Genomic DNA, 27,385 nt, shown 5'->3' on the forward strand with positions numbered 1-27,385 from the left:
AGGTATTGCACATACAACCCGCAAGGAAACGCTCGAGGGAGGAGGACAAGGTCGACCTTCGCAATCCTCCCTTCCCTCTCTCGGGACTCCCCACCCTGCACTGTGCACGCCCTGTCACAACGTCGCCGCAACACCCATCCTCAACACGTCCTCCTCCGAGCCAAAGTCCCAGCCCTCGTACGCGTCGAAATTGACCTTCACTCGTCGGTAGACTTCCTCGAGCATGAACGAGCGGAGGTAGTTGACGAGCCACGGGCGGCGAGAGGACTTGTCGGCGGAGACGTGGTAGTGCGGGAGGCTGCGAATGCGAAGGTGTCAGCGTTGCACCGCCAGCAGAGGTTCCATTCGACTGCTAGAAGAGCGCAAGTCACTGCCGCTTTCCGCGGGAGAGAAGGGACGCACATGTGGGTGACAGCGCCGTTGAGCGCCTCGTCAATCTTCGCCACCTTCTCTTCCAGCGCCCCCCGACCCTCCACCGACCGCGACTCGAGCGCCACAATCCTATCCCTCAACGGCCTCGCCACGTCCGACAAATCGATCTTATCGCGATACCCGAAGGAGACAGTCGCTGTATAGAGTCCATCGAACTGGCGCAGGCGGTCGACGAGGTAGCGGTCTTCGGGGGTGACGTGAGGGACGCCGACGACGCGGACGGAGAGGAAGACGATGATGCGAGGGAGGGCGGGGTAGGAGCGCAGGAAGCCGACGAAGGAGTGAGGGGCGCCGTCTGAGCTCGAGGAGGAATGGTTGTGGAAGCTGCGAGCGGGAAACGTAGATTAGCCTCGGACGGAGGAAGCGGAGCCAGCGCGCGACGTACAGGGCAAACACGGGCAGCCTGGCGAGCGAAGCACCGCCAACAGTCGCCTCGTAAGCCGGCGGATGCGGCCTGCGCCTCTGGACGGGACCCGCCTCTCCGCCTCGCTCGAGCTGAGCGACCGCTGCCGTCTCCGTCTCCGTCTTGCCCTCGCCCTCCTTTGCGTCCTTCTTCTCGGTCGCTGCGGCATCCGCTCCTCCCCTCGACGGCTTCATGATCTCCGACAGCCTATACCGATGATTCTTGTCAAACTGTTCCTCGAGTCCGCGTGCCCACGACCATCCGAGCAAGAGTACGAGGAGGATCGTCGCCAGGCCGATGGAGAACCACGCGCCAGTCGGGACTTTCTTGAGGGACGCGCCGAAGAAGAGGCCGTCGATGAAGGCTGAGAGGAGGAAGTACCCTATCGCGACGAGGACGGGGAGGTGCTTGACTTGGGCCATCGCGACGGCGAGAATCGTCGTCGTGATTATCATGACGCCCGAGACTGCGAGTCCGTAGGCGTTCGTCAAGCCCGCTTCGGTGCCGAAGCCGATCGTGAGACCGAGAGTGCCGACGAGGACGAGGAAGTTGACTGCCGGGACAAAGATCCTGCCGCGCGAGGTCGAGTCGGTGTGGACGATGCGGATGGGCGGCATGACGTTGAGCGAGACGAGCTGCTCGACGAGACTGAATGTCGCGGTGATCATTGCTTGAGAAGCGATGACTGCCGCGAGGACGGCAAAGATCCAGACGGTCCACCAGAGGCCGCCGCCTACGCCGCCGGGGATCGCGTTGAAGAAGACGTTCGAGAGGACTGCTTCGCCGCCGGTGACGAGCTTGGCGCCTTGGCCGAGGTACTGGAGGACGAGACAGGGCGCGGCGAAGCAGCAGAATGCGAGGCGGATCGAGCCCTTCGAGAACTGGCCGAGGCTGCGGGCGAGCGAGCATTAGTATCGAATGATAGGTGTGAGAAGCGGCAGGAGAACAGGCGACGCACTTAGCGAAGAGCGCCTCAACACCCGTGATACAGAGGATCACGCCTGCGAGCAGGTCAAAGTTCTTCGTCCGGACGAAGAGCATGACGGCGCGGGATGGATCGAAAGCGCGGAAGATGGCCGGATGAGCGGCGATGTTGATGATCCCGCAAATGCCGTTCAGTCCGAGCCAGACGAGGACGATAGGCGAAAAGAGGGTGGCGATCTTCTTCGTTCCGAATGGCTGGACCATGAAGAGGACGACGAGGACGCCACATGAGATGCCCACGACTGCGTTGGCGGCTTTTGGTGCGCCGTAGGAGAGACCGACGATGGCTGAAGTGACAGAGACGGCGGGCGTAAGCATGCCGTCGGCAACCGTGAGGCAGACGCCGAAGAGGGTGAGGCAGAAGAGAAAGAGCTTGATGAGCGGGCGGTGGAGGAACGAGGTGGCGGCGAGTGAGGATGGAGGCGCAGTCGCCATGGTGTAGGTCGTCAGGGTTCGCCAGCCATCTTGCTTCGACTGGCGGGGAGGGTAGAGCGTCGTGAAGACGGCAAAGGGGCCGCCTTCGCCGTGCGACGTGCCAAACTCGAGCGCGATGAGGCAGTACTTGATGACCGGGACGAGGAGGATCGCCCAGACGATCCTGCGGACGAGCGGGAGTCAGCGCCGCCTGCGAGAGAGACAATCGTTTTGTACCGGCACGCACGCGGAGACACCTCCAACGATGTCCTCCTCGCTAGGCATCGCGCCAGCAGCCGGAAAGATTCCGTTAAGCGTGTAGAGCGTCGACGTCCCGATCTGCGCGCTCCAAAGGGTCAGCTACAATCCTCTGAAGCTCAGGGGCGCATGTACGTCGCCATAGATCACGCCGAGCGAGAGGAAGGCGAGAACGAGCGTCTGGCGGGTCGTTATCTTGGGACGTTCAGGCGGTTCGAAGGAGGCGTTCGTGAATGCCGACTCGCTCTTGAGCTCTTGGTTGGCTGGGGCAGCGGCGGTCGAAGCGGCCATGGACGCTAGGAAGACCAGCGGACAAGCGAGAGGGGAACGAGAAGGAGGTCAAGAGCAGCGGCGCGTCCTCGCCTGAGTGCCCTGTGTGCGATTGTCGACAGGAGCCCTTGTCGTCGAGTATCGTGCCATCCGCTAAAAAGATAGGCGATTCTGCTGCGACAGCGAGACTTTGGCCATCAGGCGAGAGGCGAGGGTCTTTCGCCTCAGGTCCGGCGGGAGCACCGCGTGGGTCGTCTGGAGAGCGTGTGCCAAGCCCAGACGAGGCTGTCCAGTGCTCTTGCAGCGTGCGCACGTCGTGAAGAGACCTCCAGCAGCCGCTTGTCCTCGTCGCGGCCGAGGTGATCAAGGCGAGAGGCGAGCGAAGCAGCGCAGCGGTTTGACGAGGTGCAGGCCTGTATGATAATAAGCATGTGGCGATCGTTCGAGCGTGACGGCGCGGGTGACAGGCGATTGTTGGAGGAGGAAGAGGAGGAGAGGGGCGACGAGCAGGGAGTGCGGAGGTGCGAGCTTCTCGTGCAGCCTAGAGACGCGAGTGGCGCGAGAAGTACAGTATCATGCAACAAGCCCTACGAACGAAGACACGAGAAAAGCTGGACAACGAAAGGCGACAAAAAGGACGGAGGGGCGACGACGAGCGCCGCTTTTGGCGTGACAACGAGGTGATGGAGGAACAAAGGGAAGCTTGGAACCGCGAAGCCGATGCACAGGATGAAAAGGAAGGACGACAACAGAACTCGGGAGATGCGAGGAGGAGCAGAATGATGTGATGCGAGGCGGAATAGGAGTGTGAGCGACAGGACTGGATGTGTGGCGTGTGTTGGAAAGCGGACAGATGAGGTAGCGAGACGATGGGCGAAGGAGGAAGGCGGGGCGGAAGGAGGACAGTAAGGCGAAAGACCGTGAGCGCAAGTGTCGTAAACGTTGTGAGTGGTCGGGAGGGTTCGGACGATCAGGCGAGAGGCGGGACGAGCGAGGAGCTGGACGGAATCGTCGAAAAAGGCGACGCGACCAGCCGGTCCTCCTCGTCCGTCCACCTCTCGAACCTCCTCAACATCCCTCTCCTCGGCGACGGCCCACGCGACTCCTGCAGCGCTCCCTCAGATCTCACCCTCCCCCTTCCCAGCCAAGGTGGGCGTGGGATTCAGATGAGATGCGCGCCCATATTGAGCGTGTTGCTCTGCCTCGGGCAATCCCACCCATAGTACACCGGATGCTCCAACTCGCGCACAGCCGAGTCGAGCTCGATCCCTGCGCCCATCGAGACGCCCGTGCACATGCGCATCACGCCCGAAGTGGTCTTTTGCGAGGACCACGGGTTCGAGGGGAAGTTGAGTGGCGCGGCGGGAGCTTGGGGCTGGGCGAAGGCGCCGCCTGCTGGGGAGGGGGGTGGCGGAGGGTACGCCGAGAGAGGAGGGGAGGAAGAGAAGACGTGTGTGCGGCCGTTCATGTCGGTGAAGGAGGTCGGGTTCGAGGTGGAGGGGAGGCGAATGTCGTGTTGCGACGGCTGCTGTTGTTGTTGGCAGAACGGTCCGCCGGCGGACGGGTTCCACTGCTCATTGTAGGGGAGGTCGAGGGGAGTGCCGGGCATCGAGGACGACGAGGCGGTCGAGAGCGAGTTGTTCGAGTCTGCGAGTGGAAGAGAACGTCCGTCAGCTCGCACGGCCTTCGCTTCAGTCTCGAGCAAACGCACACGCACGCTGGTGCAGCATCCTCGGCGCGCTAACCGCCTCCGTCCACGGGTGAACCGGGTTGCTCTCCAAGCGCTCGGCCGCGTCCATGTCCATCTCGACATCCTCGCGGTCCATCGCGCCCTGGTCCATCATCTCGAGCGCACGCTGCTGTTGCTGAGCGAGCGCGCCGGCGAAGCTGGTTGGCGGCGGTGCGGAGACATGCTGAGCCGCGGCGGGTTCGCGGTGGAAGTCGAATGTCTGCGGGGTCGCGACGGGTGCGAGGCAGCGTGTCAGTCGTGTCTCGTGCCCGTGCAAGCTCTTCCGAGTGCCCGCCAAGGCGAAGCTCGGGCGATGCGGGTTGCCCTTTGCGGAAGGACCCTTTCGCGAGGAAGGGAGAGAATGAGGAGGGAGGGAGGACGAGAGAGAGCTGGACGCACCTTGACGCGCTTGCCAGGCGACACTTCGGGCTCGCCATCGTCGCGCGAGCGCTTCTGTACGGCGGCGGAGGCAGTGAAGATTGACATCTCGTTTGTGAGCGCGGGAGGGTCGAAGAAAGAGGGTGGGTGAGTGTGTGAGGTGAGGATGCGGTCCGGCGCGGTCTTGAGGGCAGTGAGCGTGTGTTTGAGGGTGTACTCGAGTGTAGCAGGTGTCAGCGCGTGGCCCGGAGCGGTGTGGTGAAAGTCAAGAGGGGAAGCCAACTTCGCGCCGAGGACGCGCCGATGGGATGGCGGGGAGAGATGGCAGGTCGTGTGCTGCCGAGGGGAAGGGCTTGCGGGACTACCGTATGCTCTTTCGAATGTACTCGTGTTTCCATTGCAGCGCTATCGAGGCGGAAGTCGCTGCGGCGCAAGTCTCTTCGCGACAACAGCCGGGAAAACCGGAGTCCAGCGAGGGAAGAGCGACGCCGTATCGCTGCTGGTGTGCGAGTCGCCGCAGTGCGATGAGAAGAACATGCTCATGGCAGCGAGAGGAAAGCGCTGGTACAGCCCGAGCGAGCAACAAGCTGAGTGACTGTTCGAGCGAGGGGCAGCCGGCGAGAGCGAGGTGTGCGCTGGTCCGTGAACGAGATGTCTGCACGAAAGGCAATGCTCGTTAATCAGCGAGGTCGCAGAATCAAGCCTGGCGGCACGGCGGGATAGCGAAAGGCGCGAGGCAGGAGAAAGGTCAGCCAATGTTAGCGGCGGCGGCGGGGGCGGCAATTCTCGCAGACACCATCCCTCGCTGCGACTGCGAGGCAAGCGAGCCGCAAGAATGGCAGAACACCGTGACATTCGAACGAGGAGGCGAGCAGGAGAGGAAGGCGAAGAGCCCGGGTGACTGCGCGTTCAGACGAGTAGGCGTCGCAGCCGGGCCCTTCTGAGCAATATCTAAGCCATTCCGCGTACCAGTTCGAGCCCTCCAAGTCATCGCCGCCGTGCTAGCTCGTTCAGCTGATGAAGATGTCGGGAGGAGATGCAGGACCGCCGAAAGCACGGGTGAGCAGCAGACTTCGCGTTAGCACGCTTGAGAAATGTAGTGAAACGTTGCCCATCCTGCAGCCGAACCAGGAGGATTCACAGCGAGTTGTCGAGGCTAGAGGGTCGCGAGCGAGGTTGTGATCCTCCCAGTCACCGCACAATCGCTCCTGCGGGATGTTGCAATATGGCAGACTCCCATAAACGCCCTCGCTCGGCGTCTGGCTCGTCAGCTTCGTCCGACTCGTTGTCTGCGCCGCCCTCTCCCTCGACCAAGGTCTACCGGTCGTCGTCCCCCTCACAGTGCGTGACCCGTTCCGTGACCAGTTGTAACACTGTGAAACTGGCGCTTAGAAGTGCCGCAACAGGTCGCAGTGGACCTGCACGCTCCCGCCCACGTGCGACCGCACCCCCTCGACCTTCTCCTCCTCCTCCTCCCTCGAAGCGCACCACCGCGTCTACCATGCCTTCGTATGTACCGCCCCACCTTCGACCTTTGACTTCGCGATCGGTAAGAGCGAGAAGAAGCGGTACAGGTACAGGGAGGACGGGAGGAAGGAGAGGATTTGCGGCAGGGTCTTTCCGGACGAGAGGATGTTGCAGCTGCATTTGACGGAATGTCACGATGAGCTTGCGCAGCTCAAGCACGAGCGAGGGGATAAGATCGTGCGTCCAGTCGTTTTCCTCCCTTCACGGGAGAAGCTGATTTGTTGCCTCGCCAGTTCGCCTGCTTCCTCCCTTCCTGCACCCAACTCTTCTCCACCCCGAAGAACCGCCGACTCCACCTCATCGCTCAGCACGGTTACCCCTCGCAGTACTACTTCTCGGTCACGGTCTGGGGCGTCGAGAACGTGCTGAAGAAGGGTGGAGGGATGGTTAGGCGGGAGTGGAAGCCGCGAGACGGGCAGGAACGAGGGAGAGGAAGCTCGGAGGAGGCGATGGGATTGCCGCCTTCCCCTGCGCAGGAGCGGCACCAATCGCCGCCGCACCTCGAACCGTCTCCGCCTCCAATCGTCACCTCGTCCGCCGATGTCGACGACCTCGCTGCCGCGCTCTCCGGCACGAGCATCTCGCTTGTACCCCGTTCGGTCCGCCTCGCATGCAAGAATAAAATGCAGATGTAGTAGACCCTCTCCGCAGCTGTTGTTGTAGATTCGTCTCTTGCAACTCGCACTCTCTCCGTTGCAATCGGAATGGTATCAAACGACAACAGGGAATGCTGCACAACCTCGGGGTATCCCTTCCCCTCCGCTCAGCCAAACCGCGCCGCCTCGATAGCCTTCAGGACCTTCCCCCTCGCCTGGTCGATATCCCTAACCCACGCGAACGCCAGCCGACTGTTCTCGACACGCAGGCGAATGGCGTCGCCGCGGTGAGTGATGAGGAAGTCGGTGTTGTCGCGAGGGTGAGGGCGGACGGAGCCTTCCTCGAGCGGGATGGGCTGGCGGTGGAACGCGTCAGCCCGATGCGCAAGGAAGAGAACGTGTCTGGCTCACGTAGCGGTAGACAATCTGCGTCGACCCTTGGTCCTCCGTCAAGAGGAGTAAATCGTTGAAGAGGTAGGCCTGGAGTTTACGCCTCGACTTGGCCTTCTCCAGTTTGCCTTCGCGCACGATGCGGCGAGGGCCAAGCAGGCGAGTGGGGGCGGTCAAGTCGAGGCGCTGCATTGTGTTCGGACGTCAGCTGAGCGGACAGCGGAAGACGGGAGAGCAAGAGACGCACTCCCGCAACGCCGGGGAAGACGACGGTGTCCGTCAACCACGCAAGCTTCTCCTGGTTCTCATGCGCTCGGACAGCCTCGTTGATGTCGTCAAGGGTCGTCTCGGCGATTTGGAGAGCACGCTCGAGCGGCTGGTGATCAGGATGGTCGGCAGGGGTGTATCGCAGGATCTGGCGAAGGAATAATATCAGGCACCTGGACGCGCAGATCCGTTCTCGCGACGCACCTGGTTGACGAGAAGAGGGTATCGAGTGACGCGCTGCATCGGCTCGAGGAGGAAGTGCTCAAGTTCGAGGTTCTTGACGCGAAGGCCCTGCGAGACGGCAAGGTAAGGGTCAGTCCGCCGTCTCTAGATGACTTTCGCTATCTCGCGCACGTCAAGCAAGTTCCTCAGCGACGAGTCCGACCTCTTCAGGTCCTTGAGAGTACGCGCGGCGTTCGACTGGTTGACGCAGTATCCACGGTAGTGGCTGCCGAGTCCCTTCATGTGCTCCTTGACGACGTCGCCGATCGTGTTGATGTACAGGCGAGACTCTCGCTGTCGCTCCTCGAGCTCCGAGAGGAAGACCTGACGATATGGAAGAGTCAACCCGAGTCGAGGACGCGAGGACGATGGTAGGAGAAAGCACGGTGTTGAACAGCACAATATCTTCGATGTTGGCGAAGATGATCTGCTGCGCTTTCTCAGGTAGAACAGGCTGCAGCGCGTTCAGGAAGACCTGTGGGAAAGCGGATCAGTACTGGACGACGACTCGAGCTGCGAAGGTCAGGCTCACCTCGATGACGAGCTGCAATGACTGCACGTAGCTCTGTTCGGTCGCGACGAGCTCGAAGATCGCCTCTTGCCGCTTGCGTTCGGAGTCGGGAAGGCCTTCTAGGGCAGACTCGTCGACCAGGCTCGACCAGGACTGCACAAACGCAAGGTTCAGAAAGATTCCGCAAGAAAGAGGAAAGCCACGCACCGTTCCGAAAACGCCGCTCGCTCTATTCGACTCTTCGTTCGACTCGCCCTGGGGGACGAGAGGCGAGCTGATGACTGGTCGAGTCCTGTCAGCCGTTGCGACGGTTCCGGACCTGCTTCTTCGGCCGAACAAGTTTGCAGTCGTGCTGTGCCAGGCGTCTTTGACCGCAGCTGTCGTCGATGGAGTGACCGACAAGCCAGGAGAAGGCGGTGGCGATCCTTGCGGAAGCGAAGGCGACGGTGTGGGCGGAGGATGGAGCGTCGCGGAGTGCTGCTCTCGCATCGCGCGTTGGTACAGCTGCGAGAGGCGCCTTGCAGTCAGCTCCTGATAGTCGCATAGCCCGGGAATGACGCACATCGTAAGCGTCTTCCATGCGCTCCGCGCTCTCCTCCGGTCGAGCTTCCTCCTCCTCGTCCTCCACTTCCTCCGCCGCAGGTCGACTATCCTGAGTCAGCGAAGGCACAACAGAGGAACGAGGTTGACGTGGCGGGCGAGCAGGTGGTGGTCGGCGACGCCGCTTCGGAGTCTCGTTGGGTTCAGGCGCCTTGACCAGCAAGCCCGCCGCTTCGAGCACCTTGAGCCGCTCCTTCTCGCGAGCCGCACTCGACTCCTCGTCCTCACTGTCAGGCTCGTCGTCGCTCGAGTCGAAGGCGTCGAGATGAGTGCCGTTCGAAGCCTGGGTAGCGGCGCCGTTCTCGCCAGGAGCACCTGTTTCTCGGCAGGCGAAAAGGAGCGCGGCGATGATGAGGAGCGAGGAACGAAGTTGCAGAATAGTTTCAGTGTCACAATCTTTTCAGTACGGAGGTTCAGGTCGAAGGGGAACGAGGGAGAGGGGACGCAGCGGTGTCAACACTTGCTCCGTCTCCTCCACCTTGTTCTCCTCCTCCGAGGGTTGGGGGGCGTGTAGTTGACGAAGCGTCTACTGACTGATCTCGAAGTACGTGGCCGGCACCAGTCCGATCACGCCGTCCTTTTCCGCCTTCCACCAGCTCTCGTCCGACCGGTCGACGATGGCGAGGTTTGTCTCCTCCTCGAACGACAGCTCGTCAGGCGAAGCGGCCGTATACGAGTAGAGCGCTCGTGCGGGTTGGGCTGCGAACAAAGCGCCATCAGCGAAGTCCGCTTGACGACCGGCTCCACGCAAGGACAGCTCACCGCGAATCTCCTCGATGTAGCCCTTGGGAAACCAGCCGAGCTTGGCACCCTCGAGCTCGGTCGAGCCGTACCACCAGTCGCCGCTCGAGTCCTTGGCGGGGTGAGCGAGCAAGACGCGATTCTCAGCGAAGCTGAGGTCCTCGTCGCGCTGCGCCTCGTAGCCGTAGAGCGAGCGGACGCGGATGGCTGCGGAGGCAAACGTTAGCGAGAGAAAGAGAGCGGGAACAGACAATCCGGCACGCACTCTTGGTGAGATCGACCGCATCGAGCGGGTCCTCCGTAACGATCGCAGGAAGCGTCTCGGGTTCCTCGTGTGCAGGCGCCGCCTGCTCAGGCTCATGAAGCTGCTGGTACGACTGCTCGGGCTCAGATGCGGCAGGAGGCGGCGGCGTCGGCACCCTCGGCGGCGAGGGCGGCGGTACGTAGTGCTGAACCGGCGGGCTCGCATCGCCGATGACTGCACCAGCGCCGACTGGGCCAGATTTGTCGACGGTCGTAGCCTTACGAAGCTTGAGGCCGCCCTGAATCTGGCCGAGGAGAGCGCCTCGGTCGGCTGGTCCGGCTGCGCCGCCGAGCGGCACCGAGGGAGCCTTCGGGGCGGGAGGTGCGCCGGGCGCGGGAGGCGGCGGAGGCGGCGCGGGAGCACCGTTGGCACCCGGAGCGGGCGAGGCCACAGCCGAACGGGTAGGCGAAGTCGACGACGACGGCGACGAGCGTCCTCCGCCAAGACCGAGGCCAGAGAAGAGGTTCTGCGCGAGTGCCGCCTGGCGAGCGCGAGCGGAACCGAGAGCCGGCTCGTCGTCGCTGTCCGACTCGTCGACGTCCTTCTCGAGGCCGGCAGGTGCGTCCCAGTCGTCGTCGTCCGAGGGAGGCGGGCGGAAGGCAGGCTTGCTAGCGGCGGCGGCGGCGGCGGGTGCAGGCGGAGCGGGAGGAGGCGCAGGTGCCGCAGGCGGAGCGGCCGATGCGAAGAAGGGGTTGGGCTTGCCGGCGCCGTTCGCGGCAGCGGGAGAGGGTGCGCCGCCGCCTGAGAGACGGTGGAACGGGTTCGTGCTTGGACTCTTCGCCGGCGACGTCACGGCTGGCGGGCTGAGGGACGGCGGAGGAGACGCGACGGTCGGGACGGGAGGTGCAGGCGGCGCAGGAGGAGGCGCAGGCGAAGCTGCCGCCGAGCGAGGAGCGGGCGCGGCAAAGTCGTCATCGTCATCATGCTGGAGCGAGCGGGTCGGAGCGGGCGACGGCGCAGGCTTCCTCGAAGGAGGCGGTGCCGGCTTGCCCCTCGACGCGGGCGGAGGAGGCGGGGCCTTGGCCTTGCCTGCCGACGAGAACGCCGCCTTATTGCGCTGGAAGTTCTCCTCAGCCTCCTTGGCTTCGCGCTCAAGCTGCTCGATGCGCCTCCTGCGCTCCTCCTTCTCGCGCTGGAGCTGCTCCTCGCGCTCGCGAAGCGCCTTCTCCTCCGCATCGAGCTGGTCCTCCGCAGCCTTGACAGCGTGCTGCGGCTCGCTCCCCTGACCCTCGAGCGTTCCAGCGCCCTTGATCTCCTCCCTCACCTGCTGGACAACCTCTCCTTCGCGCTGCGTCTCCTGGAGCGCCTGCTCAACCGCAACGCCCTTCTGCCTCTCGCGCTCGAGACGAGCCTGGCGCTCGAGCTCCTTCGCCTTGAGCTGCTCGTCCGCTTCGGCGGCCTTGCGCGCCGCTTCGGCTTTGTCAGCCTCGAGGCGCTCCTGGACCGAGGTGTCGACGCCTGTGCCGGCCGACGGTGCTGCGACGCCGAGTGCGCGCAGACGCTCTTGGACACGACGCTGCGCTTCGGCGCGGATGAACGCCTGACGCTCGGCGGGCGACATCGACTTGAGGTCCGGAGCGGGGGAGGGGCTCGAACCCGCAGGAGCGGGCGGCTGAGTCGGCGGCGGAGGAGGCGGCGCGTCGATCTTCTTGTCTGCAGCGGGAGGAGGCGGCGGAGGAGGCGGCGTGCGCGAGCGGGCGGGCGGGCTCTGCCGACGAGGAGGCGAGGGAGCGTAGCGGGACCTGTCGCGACCATCGCGGTCGTACGTTCCGCGGTTGTACCCGCGCTCCTCGTCGCGGTCGTCGTCCTCGCCGTTCCCATACCTCGACGCCGAGTATCCCCTGTCGCGGTCACGCTCGCGCTCGTAGCGGTCGCGCTCGCGGTCCCGCCGATCATCGTACCTCCCAAACGTCGCATTCCTGTCGTCCCTCTCGACCGCATACTTCTTCCTCTCGAGCCTCTTCTCGCGCTCCCTGTCCTCGATGCGCTTCTCCAATCGCGGCAAATCCTCGTGCTCGAGGCGGAGCAATTCGCGCTCGAGCATCCTGCGCTCCTCGTCCTTGGCCGCCGTCCGACGCCCACTGCGACGGTTATCGTCGAGGTCATCCTGCACGCGCTGGATCTTGCGATTCAACCTCCTCAACTCCTCCTTCAAGTCTTCCTCCTCGTCGTCCTCGTCCCGCGAACGATCAACGTCCCGCTGCGCATCCCTCAACCGACGCTTGACGTCGTCCAACTCGCTCGAAGGCGAGTCCTTCCCGCGCGACGAGGAAGACCGCACGTCGTCGCGATTGAGGTGGCGAGAACTGCTCTTGTACACCGGGACCGCGTCATCGTCGTTCCGAAAGACGGTCGCGTCTTTCCTCGACGCCCCTCCGTGCTGAGGCTGCTCATGCAAACTCCTCATCTTGGCTCGACTCTGCCCCGCTCCGTCCCCCTGCGTCGCACGCCGATTCGTATCGTTCTTCAGAAGGGACGTAAGGAAGTTTGCCGAGTCTTCGAGGTCCCGCGCCGAGGGGGGTGCCATCTCAGCGGGTAAGGTATGGGGGATCGGGTTCCCGTTCAAGCGACGGTAGATGAGTCCCATGGCGACGTGGAATTCGTCAATGTTGAGCTTGCCGCGGTCAGAGACGTCGGCGAGGTTCCTGCGCACCGCAGAGTCCAGCCGTCAGTCTCTTGCTCGTACGGCGTCGCGGGAGAAGGAGACGAGGATCGCGCAACGCACCAAATAGCCATCAAATCCTCCTGTCCCAACCCACTTTGTCCAAACACCTCCTTCGCCATGCTCCCGGGCAAGAACCCACTTCCACCCTTGTCCCACGCGCGAAAGATCTGGTCATACCGCTTCTTCTCCTCCTTGGTCAATTCCCACGGGATGGCGACTTGTGCTTGACCGGTTTGGGCGAGGTTGGACGACTGGAATTGTTGTTGCAAGGGAGGAGGCACGCCGGTTGGTTGGGCCGAGAGGGGCTGTTGAGAGGCGAATTGCATCTGCGAAGGAGGGATGTACGACGAAGCTTGTGCTTGGATGGTCTGGGCTGGCATGAACGTCGAGAGGAAGCTCTGCTGGACGCCTGCGCCGAGTCCGGACGAGTTGAACCCTGTTGGCTGGGGGACGAGGCGCGCCGGCTGTTGTTGTTGTTGTTGTTGGGGAGGAGGGGGAGCTTGTTGAGGGAACCCAGTCGCCATCGGACGCTGCATCGGAGCGCCCATGAACCCCGTCGGCTGCGGTTGCATCGGAAGAGGAGGAGCCATCCCGCCCATCATCCCTCCTGCGCCAAAGCCGGTAGGCTGGGGTTGCTGTTGATCGCCATCCCAGACGAACAAACGAAGGCGCGAAGCAAGCGAGGCGAGACGAGCGAGAGCAGGACGACAAGGCGGACGGAGGAGAGGTTCGGCGTCAGCGAGCCCTTCGCCCACCGCTCAAGTCCTGAAAGAGCGCGGAACGAACCTGGTACCCCTGCTGCGGTACGAACCCCGTCCTCTGCGGCTACACCAACCCAGCCCATCAGTGCCCGCGCTCGAGGTTGGCGAGGGGGTGACGCGAGGGTGGGGGGGAGAGCGGACGAACCTGCATGTAACCCGTTTGTTGGGGCTGCATGAAGCCTTGTTGAGGTTGTTGGGGCTGGCCGTATGGCCCGGTGTAGGGCTGGTTGAGCCAGCTCATTGGTGAGCGGTTGTGTGGAGGAAGGAGAGGGAGGGGTCCGAGAGGGGTGTGTGTTGGAAGTCGTGGAGCGGTGGGAGTTAGGGGTGAGGGGATGTGGAAGGGTGTTTAGAGAACTGTCGAACGAGCTAAAAAGCGCTTTGCGAGAGAGAGGAGGAAGACGAGGAGCGCGAAGAAGAGGATCCGCAGTCTTCGGTTGCAAGGAGGCGCCTTTGACTATACTCTCTCCTCCGACTCGCCGATACACTCTACGGACCCTATCACCTCTCTCCATCAGCGTGCGGGCGAGGAAGCCAGGCCGAGATGAGGACGGCGGAGGAGACGATTCGGTACGAGCCAGCAGGAATGAATTGGCCTCAGCGGCTGTTTCCAGCAACGGGCACGAACAGAACGTGTAGAGGTGAAGCAGAGTGTCAGTGTGCCTGTACAGTCAGCGCGAGAAGCAGGAGGGGAGGAGGAAGCAGCTTGGTTCAGTGGGAAGAAGGGCGAGCGAGCGACGCTGTGTCCAAGTCGACGGACCGCTCGAACTCGCAACGACATAGGGAAGCCGGCTGCGTCTTCGGGTGCAGTCAAGAGAAATGGCGAGAGAAGTACGTGATGGACTGGCGAGTCGCAGAGGGCGAAGAGCAAGGAGAGAACGACGCAAATCCTCTCGTCCGCCAGCCAGCAGTCGGTCCGCCCGCCCGTTCTGCCTGCGTCTGCTCTCTTTCCCCTCCATCCACGCCTGGCTAAACCCACCCAGGCCACGACTCCGGAGCGAGCGCCAAAGTCCGGTCACACAGGACCCTTGCACGAGTCGCGTCTCGTGCTATTCCAGTCCGCCTGTCCCCGGGCACCGAGCAGGGTCGCTGAGCGTGCAGCGTGTGGTCGTCGAGTGTGAAGAAAGAGCAGAGCGAGCGCTGGCCGAGTGTCGAGAAGATAGAGCGCGTCGTCTGAGTGTGGGAGCAAGCTGTGGGAACGAGAGCGCGTCCACCTCGTCGTCCGCCCAGCTCGTCTGCTCCAGGCTGGTGTGGTCGAGTGCTATGAGTGAGTGAGTGTACAGTGTGAGCGTGAGTGCACCCTGGAAGAGAGACGAGAGACTGGGGCTCCGTGTATGTGGCTGCTGCGGGCGTGTGCCTCGCTGTGCTGGCTCTCTCCCTCTCGCGACAACCCTTTCACTCGTTTCTCTACTCGGCTGGACCGTAACTCGACTGCTGCTACTCACACACTACAGCCAGCGCACCGCACCAACTCGCCCCCGCTCAGGCCCACTCACCCACCCCCTCTCGCTCCTCGTCCAACAACACATCCTCCCCTCTCGCTCTCGTCACAAGGCCACACAGCGCGCGATGCACCCCACCCAGGTGCTCGCACTCCTCGTCGTACTCACACCCGCCTGCACCCTCGCCCAGCCAGACGACGACCGCGCTCAGTTCCAACGGCCCAGGAGGCTCGGGTTCGCTGCTGCCCCTGCACCTCCCAAACGCGCGCGCGGGTTCGGACACGATGCCAAGGAGGTGCAAAGGAGGGGAGTACTCGAGTCGGGTGCGTTACACGTTCTCGTTCTCAGGAGGAGAGGGGGCTCAGGCCCGTCAACATGCACCCTCCCCCCTCTTCCACTTCCCGACCCTGGGGCACGCGGCGACGCGTCCACCTCAAACTCGTCTTCTCGCCCCCTTGAGGGTCCACACGCACTCTCACTCGACGCACAAACTCAAACAATCCTGAAAATGGACGCGCTGACACCCGCTTGACGACGACCGTGCGCAGCATTGACCGACCTCGTACCGGGTCTGAACGCGTCCTCCTCCGCCTCCGACTCGACCTCGGCTTCGGAACGCAAGACGGCGGGTCTTCCGACGGTGTTTTACTCGGCGGATCCGACTACCACGCCGGCTGCATCGTCGACGACGGAGGAGAGCAGCTCGACGACGACGAAGCGCGCGACGGTGACCGAGGCGGATCCCGTCTCGTCCACGTCGACTGCCGCCTCTCGCTCGACCGCAACCGATGCAGCTTCGTCCGACTCGAGCGCGAGCGCGAGCGCGGCCGAGGCGTCTTCCTCGGCTTCCAAGGCTTCCTCTTCGTCGGCTGGGATCAGTCGCAGCATCTACGGCGCGAACCGCCCTTCCTCCGCCTCTACAGTCGACTTCTCCTCTTCAGCAGAGGCGTCCGCGTCGGCGAGCGGGAACGATGTCCCGCTTTTGAGCGTCCTCTTGCCCTCGTCTTCTTCCTCCCCTTCCGTCTCCTCGGTTTCGGCTTCCCCGTCTTCTGTCTCCGCTCCCGCTTCTACAGCCGCAGAGTCGAGCGCGACTTCCTCGGACGCGCAGACGTCGGCTGCGAGGCCCGTCGCTGGCGCATCAAGCTCGTCGGCCTCGGCGGATGCTGCGCCGACGCCTTCGTCTGCGCCTGCGTCGAGTGCGAGCGCGAGTGCGAGCGCGAGCGCGAGTTATGGAGGGATCCTGAGTCAGCTCGGTAAGTCCACCCCTCTCTCCTCGCTTCCCGTTCCCTGCCTTCAGCGGGCTGACGAGTGATTCGGATGTAGGCGGGATCCTGGGCGGTCCTTCTTCGTCTTCGTCGGCTTCGACTGCGGACGCGACGGCCTCGAGTTCGGCGGATGCGTCAGTGACAATCCCCATCATCGGCTCTTCCCCCTCCCCCTCCACCGCCGCCTCCGCGCCTCTCTCCTCCACCGACTCGAGCTCGACGACTACAACGACGACTCCGCACCGCGTGCCCTTCCTCTCGCGCACCTTGACTGCCACTGCCACCCCCTCTTCGACTCCCGCGCCTGTCGCGAGCTCGGCAGACGTGAGCGTCGAGATCCCCTCCCTCTCCCTCTCGCTCGGCTCTTCCGCCTCCGCCTCCGCGTCCGCAACTCAGGCAGGAGGAAACGCAACGATCGTCATCCCTCCCTTGCCAACTGCGACCGACTCCTCGTCCTCGACGGTGGAAGTGCCGACTTCGACGTTTACGGGCCGTGTGACGGGCGGGCCTACGGCAACAAGCATCCCCGTCTCGGTTTCACTCCCTGGTTCGGCGTCGGACGCGATCCCTACCGTTTCTGTCAGCGACCTTCCTCCCGTCGCGAGCGCAAGTGCGAGTGCGACGGTTCCGGTGCCGGGTAGGAACAACGCCACTACTTCGGCTGTCATCTCTGCCACTTCGGCGACAGCTATCGTCCCGCCCGTCTCCATCTCTTCGGGCTCGGCGTCGGTCCCGATCGGCTCTGAATCACCTTCGGCAGCTGTCTCGAGTGTCAGCCGAAGCGTTGTTGGCGGTAGCTCGGGAGGAGCGAACGCAACGGCGTCTGCGACGAGTTCGGTCGTTGTCGTCGGTCCTGGTGGATCCTCGAGCGGCGCTGCGGTCCCTACCGCTTCGGCTGGAGCTGGGAACGCTACCACCTCTGCGACGGGCTCGGGATCGGGTTCGTACACGACCGCTGCGCCTGTCTCGACTGGTTCGCGCGGCAGCGACGCCTCGAGCGCCTCGAGTTCGTCGTCGTCGTCGTCGAGCACCAGCAACGCCTACGACTGGGTCCCGACCTCGACGCTGATCATCAACCGACCGTCCTCGACTTCCGCCTCCTCCGCGCCCGATTCGTCCACCCCCACCGCGGCGCCGAGTGCAGTCTCCTTGAGCGGAGCAGCGGACAAAGCCGGCGTGTCGACCTCGATCGTCTCGGGCGTCCCGAGCGTCACCATCACAAGTCAAGCGTCGTTCCCTACGAACCTTCCTTCGCGGATCATTCCCGCTTCGGAGGACGGGTCGAGCGCGTCGACTCTCGCAGGTGCGGCGGCCGACACCCAGCCTACGACGACTATCTCGATCTTGCTCGACGAGTCGATGCCGTGGCAGTGGGTTGTCGACAACTCGGACGCGTCGGGTCAGATCTTCTACTACGTCCCCATCGTCCTCGCTTCAGCTCTCAACGTCAGCCTCGACACGGTCAAGACTGTCGCGCTCCAGGCGTACCAAACGACGGATGCGGGAACGGGCGCCAGTCAGATCCTCACCGTCTACCTCGGCAGCGTACCGAGCAACTATGTCGATGCGCTCGCCGCGATGGTACAGACTCCTAGCAGCCCGATCTATACCCAGCAAGGCTTGCCCGGCCAGCTGGCGCAGACGTTCGTCTCGTCTTTCTCGGTCACCTCGTTCGCGAGCGAGTCGGCGTCGACGTCGGGTTCGAGCGGGTCAGGATCGTCGGCGAATGCGGTCGAGACGAAGGACAAGGCCGACAACAAGAGCAAGACGATCATCATCGCTGTCGTCGTCTCGTGCGGTGTCGTCCTCATCGCCATTGCGGCGTACGCGGCCTTCAGGGCTACCAAGTCCGGCGCGATCAAGTTGAGTGCTAGTCCGCGCCCCGGCGGACACGGAGGGGAGTGGATGCAGCAGGCTCCCGGAGGGGGATTGAGGGGTCTGCACCTCGCCGGCGGAGCGGGAGCGAGTCCGTACGGGACTTGGAGGAGCGGAAGGCGCGATTCGATCTCGACCACCTCGACCGCCTCAACCGGTCTCTCGTCCTCCGGCTCTTACACAGGCGGCGAGCGCTCGTCCGATCGCCGTTCGTCGTGGTGGAGGTTCTCGGACCACTCGTCTTCGGGCCACGGTCACGGAGGGAGGACCTCACCGACGATGGGAGCGGGCGGGTTGGATACCTTCAGGAGTGAGGGCAGCGGGACGAGGAGGATTCAGATTGTCAGGGGGCCGGATGGGATGGTTGCGCCGAATATGATCGGCAGGTGCGTTCGCGTGTTTCCCTCTTGACTCGCTCTGCGAAGGCGTGGCTGACGAGATGAGGATGATGCGCAGACCGGTCGTGCAGAGCAACTCGCTCATGTTGTGATCATCCTTCCTGCCGCCTCGCGACCCTCCTTCTTCAACGGATGTACATGTACTCTCGCCCCTCCCGCCCCGCCGCAAGGATACCCTACTCGCTCTCGCCTCCACGGACACTTCCCTTTCACCCTCGCCCTCCCTCCCTTCCTCGTCTCTAGATACCCCTTCCCTCACCCCACGCTCGCTCGACTCCAACGTTGTGCTCTCTCCTTCCCTCGCGCACGTAAACGAGGCAGCCGGTCCTGCCCCGTCGTCGCCCTCTCGCTCCTCTTTATTCCCCTTTCCCCTTAGACGCTCCCCTCGCGAGCGCACAATTCTTCTCTCTCTCCTCTTTCGACAGAACTTGGTCACGTAGTGTTCCCTCCTGCCTCTGCGCCCCCGTAACGAGGCTGTTTGGCAGTTCGTTCGTAAGGAGAGCGGAATAGTGAGCGGTTTTGTAAGGGGTATACAAATCGAATACAAACTGGCTGCCCCACCTCTCGCCCCGGAGAAGTCTGTCCTCCTCATTCACGCTCACACCATATACTGTTCTGCTGTGACTCTGACTGAGACGAACAGACGTCAAACAACCTGGTGAGCCTACTCGCCCAGCCCCACGCCCTCTCCTCCCACCTGCACGCACCTCATCGTCATGGCACCCCTTCGCCGACTCGGCAACTCGCTAACCCCCTCTCTCGCCCACAGACACAGGCTCACAGGATGCCACCGACCTATCCCTACCGCGCCACCGCGCTGATGAAGTACAAGTCGGCGCCAGGCGGACCGGCTTTCTCCTTTGGCGCGGGCGACGAGTTGAGGGTTCTTGCGGCGGCTGATGAGGAGGGGGATTGGCTGGAGGGGGAGAATGCGAGGGGCGCGAAGGGAGTGTTCCCGAGCAGTTTCGTCAGGGAGCTTGAGGAGCAGGAGGAAGGGCGAGGGGACAGTGCGTCGGTTGAGGCGGTTGGGACGGCGCAGAACGAGGAGGCGGAGCAGAAGGCGAGGGAGACGGTTGAGGCGACGCCGAAGGACGACACGAACGTCGTCGAGGGGAGCGAGTCGACGCCGGCGGACGAACCTGCTCTCGCCGCGGAACCTACCTCTCCTCCCGCTCCGCCCAAGGTCGACGCTCCCCCCGAGACGATCACCTCGCCCACTGTCGCCGACGTGACGCCCTCCGCGACCGTTGCAGCCGAAGCGCCAGCCAAATCCGCGTCTCCTCCGCCTCCTGCGAAGAAGCCGAACGCCCTCGCCTCGCGAATCGCCGCGTTCAATGCCGCCGCGCAGCAACAAGCTCCTCCTCCCGTTGCGCCGAAGCCAAAGCCTCGTCAATGGGCTCGACCAGCCGCACCGGCCGCTGCACCTCCGCCTCCCGCCGCGCCTTCCTCCGACGCTCCTCCCGCTCCAGCTCCTCCCGCCGCTCCCTCCGACCTTGCATCCGCCGCTTCCGCGACCGACGAGACGCAACCGCAAGCGCAGCGCGACTTCTCAGCGGAAGACGCACAAGAGTCGATCTCGCGCGGTGGAGGCTCGCTTCGGGACCGTATCAAGGCCCTTCAAGGCGGACTCAAGATGGAGCAGCCTCCTGCGCCGGGTCGGGCGCCGCCTAAGCCTTGGCGCAAGCCTAGTGCTGAGCCGGACGCAGCGGAGGAAGCGAAGGAGGAGGGGAAGAAGACGCAGCAGGACGAGGCGGAGGTCTTGCAGGATGCGGTCGTCAAGGATGAGAGGCCGAGGGAAGACGAGACGAATGCGCAGAGTCCGGGCGCGGAAGTGCCGGGCTTCGATCCTGCCGAGGGCGAGAGTCCGTTCGTGCCAGGCAGCATCGCAGGCGACGACGAGCAGGAGGCCAATTCGCAGGACGCGATCGAGCCAGCTTCGAGCTCGAGCAACGCCGCCAAGCAGGAATCAGCTGCTGCGAGTGTTGCCGCGCCCGCCATCGTCGAGGAAAAGGAGCAAGACTCGACTGTTTCTTCCGTCGCCGTCCCCATCGAGCCCGAGGAGGTCAAGCCGGTCCAGGACGAGTCAGCCGCACTTGGGGACGAAGACGACGAGGAGTCGAAGCGCGCCAGCCTCGCTGCTCGGATGGCCAACCTCGGCGGCCAACGAATGGGTCTCCCGATGCCGGCGCTTCCGAAGCGAGCTGCTGGACCTCGAGCGAGGAAGGCCAAGGCGGCTGTCTCGCCTGCCGCGGTCGAGGTCGAGGAGAAGGCGCTGGGCGAAAAGGATAAGCCGGTGGAGGAGGCAGCTTCGACCGACGAACCTGTCGCTCCCGCTGGAACGGACGACGCCGAAGCTTCGGTTGTTCAGCCGTCGCCGGAGGAGCAGAAGGAGCAGGAGGGCGATGTTCTGGCCTCGATGGGCGGCGCGAACGCTCTCCTCGCGCAGGATGACGAAGACGAGGAGACAACCGCGAAGGCTCCGATTGACGACGACGACTTCGACTCGCCTGCTCCTCCCGCTCCGCCGCAGCGGACCATCCCCCCTTCCACCGACGAGTCTGAGCCTGCCGTCGAGGGCGACGAACCGTCTGCTCGCGCTCCCCCTCCTCCGCCTCTTTCGTCTCGCCCGCCCCTCCCGCCCTCTTTCGCTCGCGAGGAGGCAGACGAATCGACCGGCGACCTTCCCGACTCTGGCGCCACCGCTCGCTCGCCTCCGCCTCCGAGTCGCCCGCTCGACCCGCCTGCCTCCTCGTCTGGCGCCGAGCCGATCGCCGACGAACCTCAGCCGACTGCTCACGAAGCTGAGCGCGACCAGGCCGACGACGCACACATGTCGCCGCCGCCTCTCCCCAAGGGTCGTCCGCCTGTCCCGCCCGCTTTTGTGCGCCAGGGGACCGAGCAACCCGCGGCCGCCGAGCAGGACAAGGAGGAGGAGGAAACGGCTTCGAAAGACGCAGAAGAGCCTCAGCACCCGCCTCTCCCGACGCATCCTGCTCCGCTTGGCGAAAAGCGCGTCACGACCGCCGCCGAAGACGCCTTCATCGCGCAAATGCCCGAGATCGTCACCCCTCCCGAAGAAGCCGCGGACGAGTCCACCGCTGCGCCGTCGCTCAACGCTCCTACGACTGAGACGATTGCGCAGGGAAGGATTGAGGATGGTCATGAGCCGGCTGACATGGGCCAGCCGGCTTGGGGGAAGGTTGAGGGGACCGAGACGCCGGCTGTTGAGCTGAGTCCGCCTGCGCTCGCGCCGAAGATGATGTCGAAGGAGGACACGAACGCTGCGCCTGCTGAGCCGAAGCAGGAAGAGGAGGATGAGGAAGAGGAGGAAGACCCTGAGATCGCTCGTCGTCGTGCGCTTGCGGCGAGGATGGCCAAGCTCGGCGGGCGAGGACCCTTGATGGGCGGCCCGATGCTGGGTTTCGGTGGACTCCCGCCGAAGAAGCCGGCGAAGAAGAAGCCGACGTCGGAGCTGGCGGAGCAGGGAGACTTGAACGCTGCTGGAGGACCGAAGCCGGACCGTGCGTGCGGACGCCAACTTCTCCGTCTACATTCTCGACTGACTCGTTTGGTTGCGCTGCAGAGCCCGCACCCCGCGACGAGGAAGAATCAGCTCCCGCACCTCCTCCCCGTCGTCCAGGCGGCATCCCCGCCGGTGGCTTCGCGCTCCCCGGCATCGCACCTCTCCGTCTTCCACCCCAACACGAGCCCGAGGAGCAACCTTCACAGACGGAAGAAGAGTCTGAGCCGCTCCCGACGTCGGGCAAGACGCTCGCTGAGAAGTCGGCTGCTGCGACGGATGAGGTTTTCGCGCGGAAGGACGAGGAGAGGGAGAAAATGGAGGATGCAGGGGTTGCGCCGCAGGATGAGGAGGACGCGCAGGAGGAGCAGGTCGTCGAGCAGGTGGAGGTGCCGCCGCCTCTTCCGCCCAGCCGGCCGTCGACTTTGCCGCCTCGTCGGTCGGTGCCGATCCCGGCGGAGGAGGGGCAGCAGCAGGGGGACGATGCGGCAGACGATGAGCCTGAGCAGCCTGACGTCCTCGGCCAATCGAGGCAGGTCGAAGAGCCTGAAGCGTATGGCGAGGAACTGCAGGCTGAGGAGGCTGAAGAGGAGTTGCCGCCTCCGCCACCTCCTCCTCGTCCCGCAGGCGGCCACCAGTCTTCCCTGCCCCTCTCGCCTCCCATGCCGCCTACTCGCGCCATCCCCTCCTCTCCGCCAACTCATCCAGCCCCGAACCCGACATTCTTCCAGCAAGACGACGCCGAGCTCGCTCGCACCGCTACGCAGTCCTCGCGGAAGTCGTCGATCAACCCGCCTGGCTCGTCAGTTGACGTTCCGTTCGAGCCTTTGCGTACGGCCTCGACATCGTCCTCGCAAGCGCAGTACCCTCCGTCCTCGAAGCCCAACCTCGACGACCTCCTCCAATGGTCCGCCTCGCTCGGTGCGCAAGTGTTCGCCGCCGCACACACCAAGATGAGCGACAAGCAGGCGCGCGGACTCTCGGATGCCGACTTGATCCATTTCTGCTTCAGTCGCGCGACGGATCCGCTCCCGCCTGCTGGTTCGACGTACGGCGTCAAGACTTACGAGGCGACGGTCGAGCAGGGGAAGAAGGTGCCCTCGGTGCGCGAGGAGGACGAGCCGCGAGCGGGAGACGGTGCGTTTCCGTTTCTTCAAGCGGATCTTGCGACGAAGCGAGGGACTCGCAAGATGCGCGATCGGGTGCGGGCACTGATGCTGATTGCTCTCGGATGTGCGTCGCAGTCGTCACCATCGCAGCCAAGTTCAAGCACAACCTGTCGAGCAAGACGGTCGGTTCTTCTCCCGAGGCGCCTCACGTCGCGATTGTCGCGGGCTGGGACGCCAAGAAGGGCAAGCTCAAGGTTGTCGAGGTCGAGGGAAGGAACGGGACGGTCGACGAGGGCAGCTACCGCATCGACGAGATGCGTGCGGGCCAGGTCGTCGTCTACCGCGTCGCGCCGAAGGATTTCTTCGAGTGAAGTGCGAGGGTGCGATGGCTCGCTGTACCGTGCCGGCTGTAATCAATCTCGCGAGTCTCTCGATCAAGAGCGCGCACGCGAGCAGAGCGACCACTTGCCTCTCGGCGAACTCCGCGCATCGCGAATACAAAGGTGGGTTGTATTGGGGCGAGTTGTATTCGATCGCGAGCAAGCTGTTCCGGCGAATGACCCGCTCGCAAGCCTCGAACTTGAAAACCCCGCCCGCACGACTTCGCGATCGGGCTTGCGCTGGCTCGCTCACCACAACACCGCTCAGCGTGCTTACTGCTGCTTGTATTCGACTGCTGCACTCGCAACTACTCCAGATCGAGCCAGCCAGCCCAGCCCAGCCGCACACTCACCCTCTCCTCGACCGATTCAGCCGTCATCTCCGAGAATCGGCCAACACCCTTCTCCCTCCTCTCGTAGCACTCGCTGTGGTGTCCAGGCAGTTCCAGTGGGAGTATACGAGCTCAGGTGCGTCCCACATACTCTATCGCACAGCTGGACGTCGCTGATCGCGAGGACACAGCCCCGGTTCACCTTTCGCCGACCTCGTCTCCAGCCGTCCCCGCCCATGGACGCGTTCGCCGCCACCATCTGAGCAACCACGGATGTCGACGCTAGCCATCAGACCCGACGAACCCCCGAACGAGCGACACCGCGACACCGTCCCCGACCTTGACCCGTCTGGCGGAGGAAGACGTCCGGCCATGTCTCCTCGAGATCGGTCGCCTGCCAGCTCTCGTGGCTCGCAGGACGACAGCTCGTCGACACTGTCGGATCGTGGGCGAGCGCGCAGGCGTTCGGCGGGCTCGGAACGGTCGGATCAGCCTGAAGGAGCGGAGGAGACTGCGGATCTGCCTCAGGCTTCAGGTGCGTCCGGCTCGCTCTCCTGGCGCTCGCGCCGCTTCCAGACGTTTGTACTGACTCTGTTACTTTTGTGTCGACAGGCCTGGCGCATCCCGCTTCTCCCGAGGCACCTCACCCGATCGCCAGGTCCTCCTCCGCCACCACGTCTGTCCCCGCGCCTTCTGCTTCCGTGCGCGCCGATCGCCTCGACCACCAGCTTCAGACCACGTCTCCAGATTGTCCCGCCCCGTCTCGCATGCGCCGCGTCGCTCGTGTCTCTCCCAATTCCCGCAACGAGCGCCCCGTCCCGTCCGCCATCCCTTCCTCGAACTTTTCCGCCCACCATCGACCAGCCCACGGTTTGCGTCGACAATCCTCCCTCCCTCCGTCGAGTCGCCGCGCGAGGGCGAGCTCGCTGAGCCCGCCGTCGACCTCGTCAGGTCTCGCTTCTTCCTCGTCCCGTCCGTCTCGGCACCTGGATCCTGACCAGCATTGGCTTTCAGAGGACGAGGCGCACGACGCCGTCAGGGTTGCGGATCGGCCGCGTCGGTCACGGCGAACGAGGTCGAGCAGGAGCGACGATTCGGAAGGTCCCGAGCGCGACAGTCCCAAGCTCCTCGCCGCGTCGGGCCTTGGCGAAGACCCGACGTCGGCTCACCACATCCACAACCGACCTTCCAAGGCGTTCAGACCGTCCGCGACGCCGCCGATGGCAGAGTTGACGGACGGGCGATCGCTGTCCGCTGTCGTTCCGGACCTCGCTCGCCTCCTCCTCTGCCCGTCGTGCCACAACCTCTACATCGATCCCGCCACACTCGCCTGCGGTCACTCGCGCTGCCTCGTTTGCTCCGGAAAGTCAGATACCCTCGCCACCCCGCCCATCGAGACGGCGTCGATGACGACTCCGACCGCCTTCACCTTCACTCCGCCCGCCGTCGCGCGGCATACGGCCGGCATTGCCTCGCCTCTCCCCTCGCCGCCCGTCGTCGCTCACCTCGACAACAACCAGCTCTACCGAACCTTGTCGGCAACATCGACCACCTCGACACCTTCCGTCGCCTCGACTGCGCAGACGCACATCCCCGTCGACCTTCCCAACCTCACCTGTCCCGACTCGTCGTGCGACTACAACTTTTCGCATCTCATCGTCCCCCATCTCCCGCTTCATGTCGACTACACCTTGCGAAAGGTCAGCGAGATGCTGCAGAAGGCCGTGCCGGGACTTGCAGAGTGGGCGACGAGCCTCGCGCCGAAGAACGACCCGCATCTCGCGCCGTTGTTCTCCGACGTGCGGTTGGCCAGCGAGGCGCCGACCGATGTCGAGGACAGCGGCGAGCAAGCGATGGTCGAGGGCGACATCCAGCCTGGTGCGATCTCGCGCACGAGCAGCGGTAGCAGTGGCGGGGGCGATGAGGAGACGATCGAAGGACACGACGACAGCAAGCGTGCGCACAAGTCGCGCAAGTCGTGGCAAGCGAGCAAGAAGTCCAGGACGGCGTCCTTCAGCGACGTCTCGATGGCTTCGCCGGCCGTCGGTCCTTCTCGCGCGTCGACGCCGATGCCGCAAGTCGCACAACGGGACGACAAGCGCCTCGACATCGCCGGTTTGTCGCCCTCGTTTCTCGCCGACCTGCACAACGAGTGCGAGTGCCAAGTGTGCTTCCAGCTCTTCCATGAGCCGGTCACTTCGCCTTGCGGCCACTCGTTCTGCCGACAATGCCTCGCCCGCTCGTACGACCACTCCGACAAGTGTCCCTTGTGCCGCGCCGACCTCCCGCCTCTCGCCTACTTCCGCTGGCAACGATCCAACATCGCGCTCACTAAGATCATCGAGACTGCTCTCCCTCAACAAGCCGCCGAGCGTGCCGCGACTGTCAAGGAGGAAGAACTTGCGCTCCTCGCCTCGGTACCCGTCTTCGTCTGCACGACCGCCTGGCCGGGCATCAAGTGCTTCCTGCACATCTTCGAGCCTCGTTACCGCCTCATGGTCCGCCGCGTGCTCGAGACGCCCGAACGGTCGTTCGGGATGGTCCTCCCGCTTCGCAGCGCAGGACCTGATGCCGTCAACGAGTACGGTACCATGTTGCGCGTCACGAGCTGCCAGATGCTCGAAGACGGCCGCCTCATCCTCGAGACGATTGGGACATACCGCTTCCGCCTCCTCGAGCGCAGCATGGTCGACGGGTACAACGTTGGCAAGGTTGAGCGCGTCGACGACGTATCGCCGGAACAAGAAGCCGAGCTCGAGCGGGTTGCGCTCGCAAGGAACGATACCCTCCAAGACGAGTACGCCGAACCTGAACCAGTCGGACCGGACGGCGTGCCCCTCTCGAGACCGCCCATGACGGGCAACATCGAGTTGTCGACCGACCAGCTCATGCAGATCTGCCTCGACTTCCTCACGACCCTGCGCGCTAGCTCAGCGCCGTGGATTATCGAGCGGCTGAACCGGACGGGTGCGTTCCCCTCTCTCCTGCCGTGTCGTACTGTACTAACGCCTGGCTTTGCAGTCGGCGAGGTGCCCAACAACCCGCACGATTTCAGCTGGTTCGCCGCCGAGGTCTTCCCGGTTGAAGATCACGTCAAGGTCACCCTCCTCCAGTACGTCGCCCTTCGTTACCATTGATGCGTTCGCCGTGCTGACTCGTGACCTCGCGCAGGATCACGAGTGTGCGCGAACGTCTGCGCTTGATCGTCTTCTGGATCGAGCAGTTCAGGTCATCGTGGTGGTACAGCCGAGGCTGTGCGTTCCACGTCTTGTTCCTCGCCTCGACCGTCACTGACGTCTTTCCGATGCACAGGCAACATCGCCTAGACCGCCTCTTTACCCTTCCCCTCTTCCCTCTTCTCCTCTGGTTTCCCTCCTCTCTCGCTCGTTCTGTCGTCTCGTTACCCCTACGCATCATTTCCCTTTTTCCCTCCCAGTGTATCCCCCAGATTCCTCTCCTCACCCCAGTATCGTCATGTCCGCCGCACTACACTTCGCACACACCTCGTCGTTATTTCCCGCTCCATCTCATTCCCTCTGACTATCGCTCGCTTCAGGTTCCGGTCAACTTTTCCTGCTGCCTGCTTCCTCTCTTGTCTTCGCAATCGCAGTTCAT

At 64.0% G+C, this 27,385-nt stretch overlaps 7 protein-coding genes across 7 annotated transcripts; 4 read left to right on the forward strand and 3 right to left on the reverse strand.

Moving 5' to 3' along the window:
• Nucleotides 1-114: 114 nt before the first annotated feature.
• RHTO_03999 (potassium transporter) lies at nucleotides 115-2,782 on the reverse strand (the record flags this gene model as incomplete). Its single annotated transcript, XM_016417667.1, has 6 exons — nucleotides 115-298; nucleotides 403-756; nucleotides 818-1,726; nucleotides 1,794-2,417; nucleotides 2,481-2,572; nucleotides 2,627-2,782. 6 exons carry the CDS (start codon nucleotides 2,780-2,782, stop codon nucleotides 115-117), a joined length of 2,319 nt encoding a protein of 772 aa, XP_016271074.1.
• Nucleotides 2,783-3,923: 1,141 nt separating this feature from the next.
• On the reverse strand, nucleotides 3,924-5,266 carry RHTO_04000 (uncharacterized protein; the record flags this gene model as incomplete). Its single annotated transcript, XM_016417668.1, has 4 exons — nucleotides 3,924-4,408; nucleotides 4,479-4,710; nucleotides 4,890-5,204; nucleotides 5,255-5,266. 4 exons carry the CDS (start codon nucleotides 5,264-5,266, stop codon nucleotides 3,924-3,926), a joined length of 1,044 nt encoding a protein of 347 aa, XP_016271075.1.
• Nucleotides 5,267-6,093: 827 nt separating this feature from the next.
• Nucleotides 6,094-7,030, forward strand: RHTO_04001 (C2H2 type zinc finger domain protein, putative; the record flags this gene model as incomplete). Its single annotated transcript, XM_016417669.1, has 4 exons — nucleotides 6,094-6,209; nucleotides 6,261-6,377; nucleotides 6,443-6,572; nucleotides 6,629-7,030. 4 exons carry the CDS (start codon nucleotides 6,094-6,096, stop codon nucleotides 7,028-7,030), a joined length of 765 nt encoding a protein of 254 aa, XP_016271076.1.
• A 128-nt stretch (nucleotides 7,031-7,158) lies between these two features.
• RHTO_04002 (Rho guanyl-nucleotide exchange factor) lies at nucleotides 7,159-13,693 on the reverse strand (the record flags this gene model as incomplete). Its single annotated transcript, XM_016417670.1, has 15 exons — nucleotides 7,159-7,347; nucleotides 7,403-7,567; nucleotides 7,629-7,796; nucleotides 7,853-7,939; nucleotides 8,003-8,194; nucleotides 8,256-8,345; nucleotides 8,403-8,534; nucleotides 8,589-8,885; nucleotides 8,944-9,296; nucleotides 9,516-9,680; nucleotides 9,744-9,929; nucleotides 9,988-12,671; nucleotides 12,752-13,326; nucleotides 13,478-13,510; nucleotides 13,598-13,693. The coding sequence occupies 15 exons, from the start codon at nucleotides 13,691-13,693 to the stop codon at nucleotides 7,159-7,161; spliced, it is 5,412 nt and encodes a 1,803-aa protein (XP_016271077.1).
• Nucleotides 13,694-15,018: 1,325 nt separating this feature from the next.
• Nucleotides 15,019-18,521, forward strand: RHTO_04003 (uncharacterized protein; the record flags this gene model as incomplete). The annotated part of the gene is made up of 4 exons (XM_016417671.1): nucleotides 15,019-15,214; nucleotides 15,440-16,144; nucleotides 16,215-18,417; nucleotides 18,488-18,521. The coding sequence occupies 4 exons, from the start codon at nucleotides 15,019-15,021 to the stop codon at nucleotides 18,519-18,521; spliced, it is 3,138 nt and encodes a 1,045-aa protein (XP_016271078.1).
• A 692-nt stretch (nucleotides 18,522-19,213) lies between these two features.
• Nucleotides 19,214-23,429, forward strand: RHTO_04004 (SH3 domain protein; the record flags this gene model as incomplete). The annotated part of the gene is made up of 3 exons (XM_016417672.1): nucleotides 19,214-21,950; nucleotides 22,013-23,086; nucleotides 23,194-23,429. 3 exons carry the CDS (start codon nucleotides 19,214-19,216, stop codon nucleotides 23,427-23,429), a joined length of 4,047 nt encoding a protein of 1,348 aa, XP_016271079.1.
• A 614-nt stretch (nucleotides 23,430-24,043) lies between these two features.
• On the forward strand, nucleotides 24,044-27,096 carry RHTO_04005 (ATP-dependent peptidase; the record flags this gene model as incomplete). Its single annotated transcript, XM_016417673.1, has 5 exons — nucleotides 24,044-24,305; nucleotides 24,383-26,737; nucleotides 26,792-26,882; nucleotides 26,942-27,024; nucleotides 27,083-27,096. The coding sequence occupies 5 exons, from the start codon at nucleotides 24,044-24,046 to the stop codon at nucleotides 27,094-27,096; spliced, it is 2,805 nt and encodes a 934-aa protein (XP_016271080.1).
• Between the last annotated feature and the right edge of the window lie 289 nt (nucleotides 27,097-27,385).

Source organism: Rhodotorula toruloides (genome assembly GCF_000320785.1).
Source record: "Rhodotorula toruloides NP11 unplaced genomic scaffold Scaffold24, whole genome shotgun sequence".
In the NCBI taxonomy this organism is placed as follows: domain Eukaryota; kingdom Fungi; phylum Basidiomycota; class Microbotryomycetes; order Sporidiobolales; family Sporidiobolaceae; genus Rhodotorula; species Rhodotorula toruloides.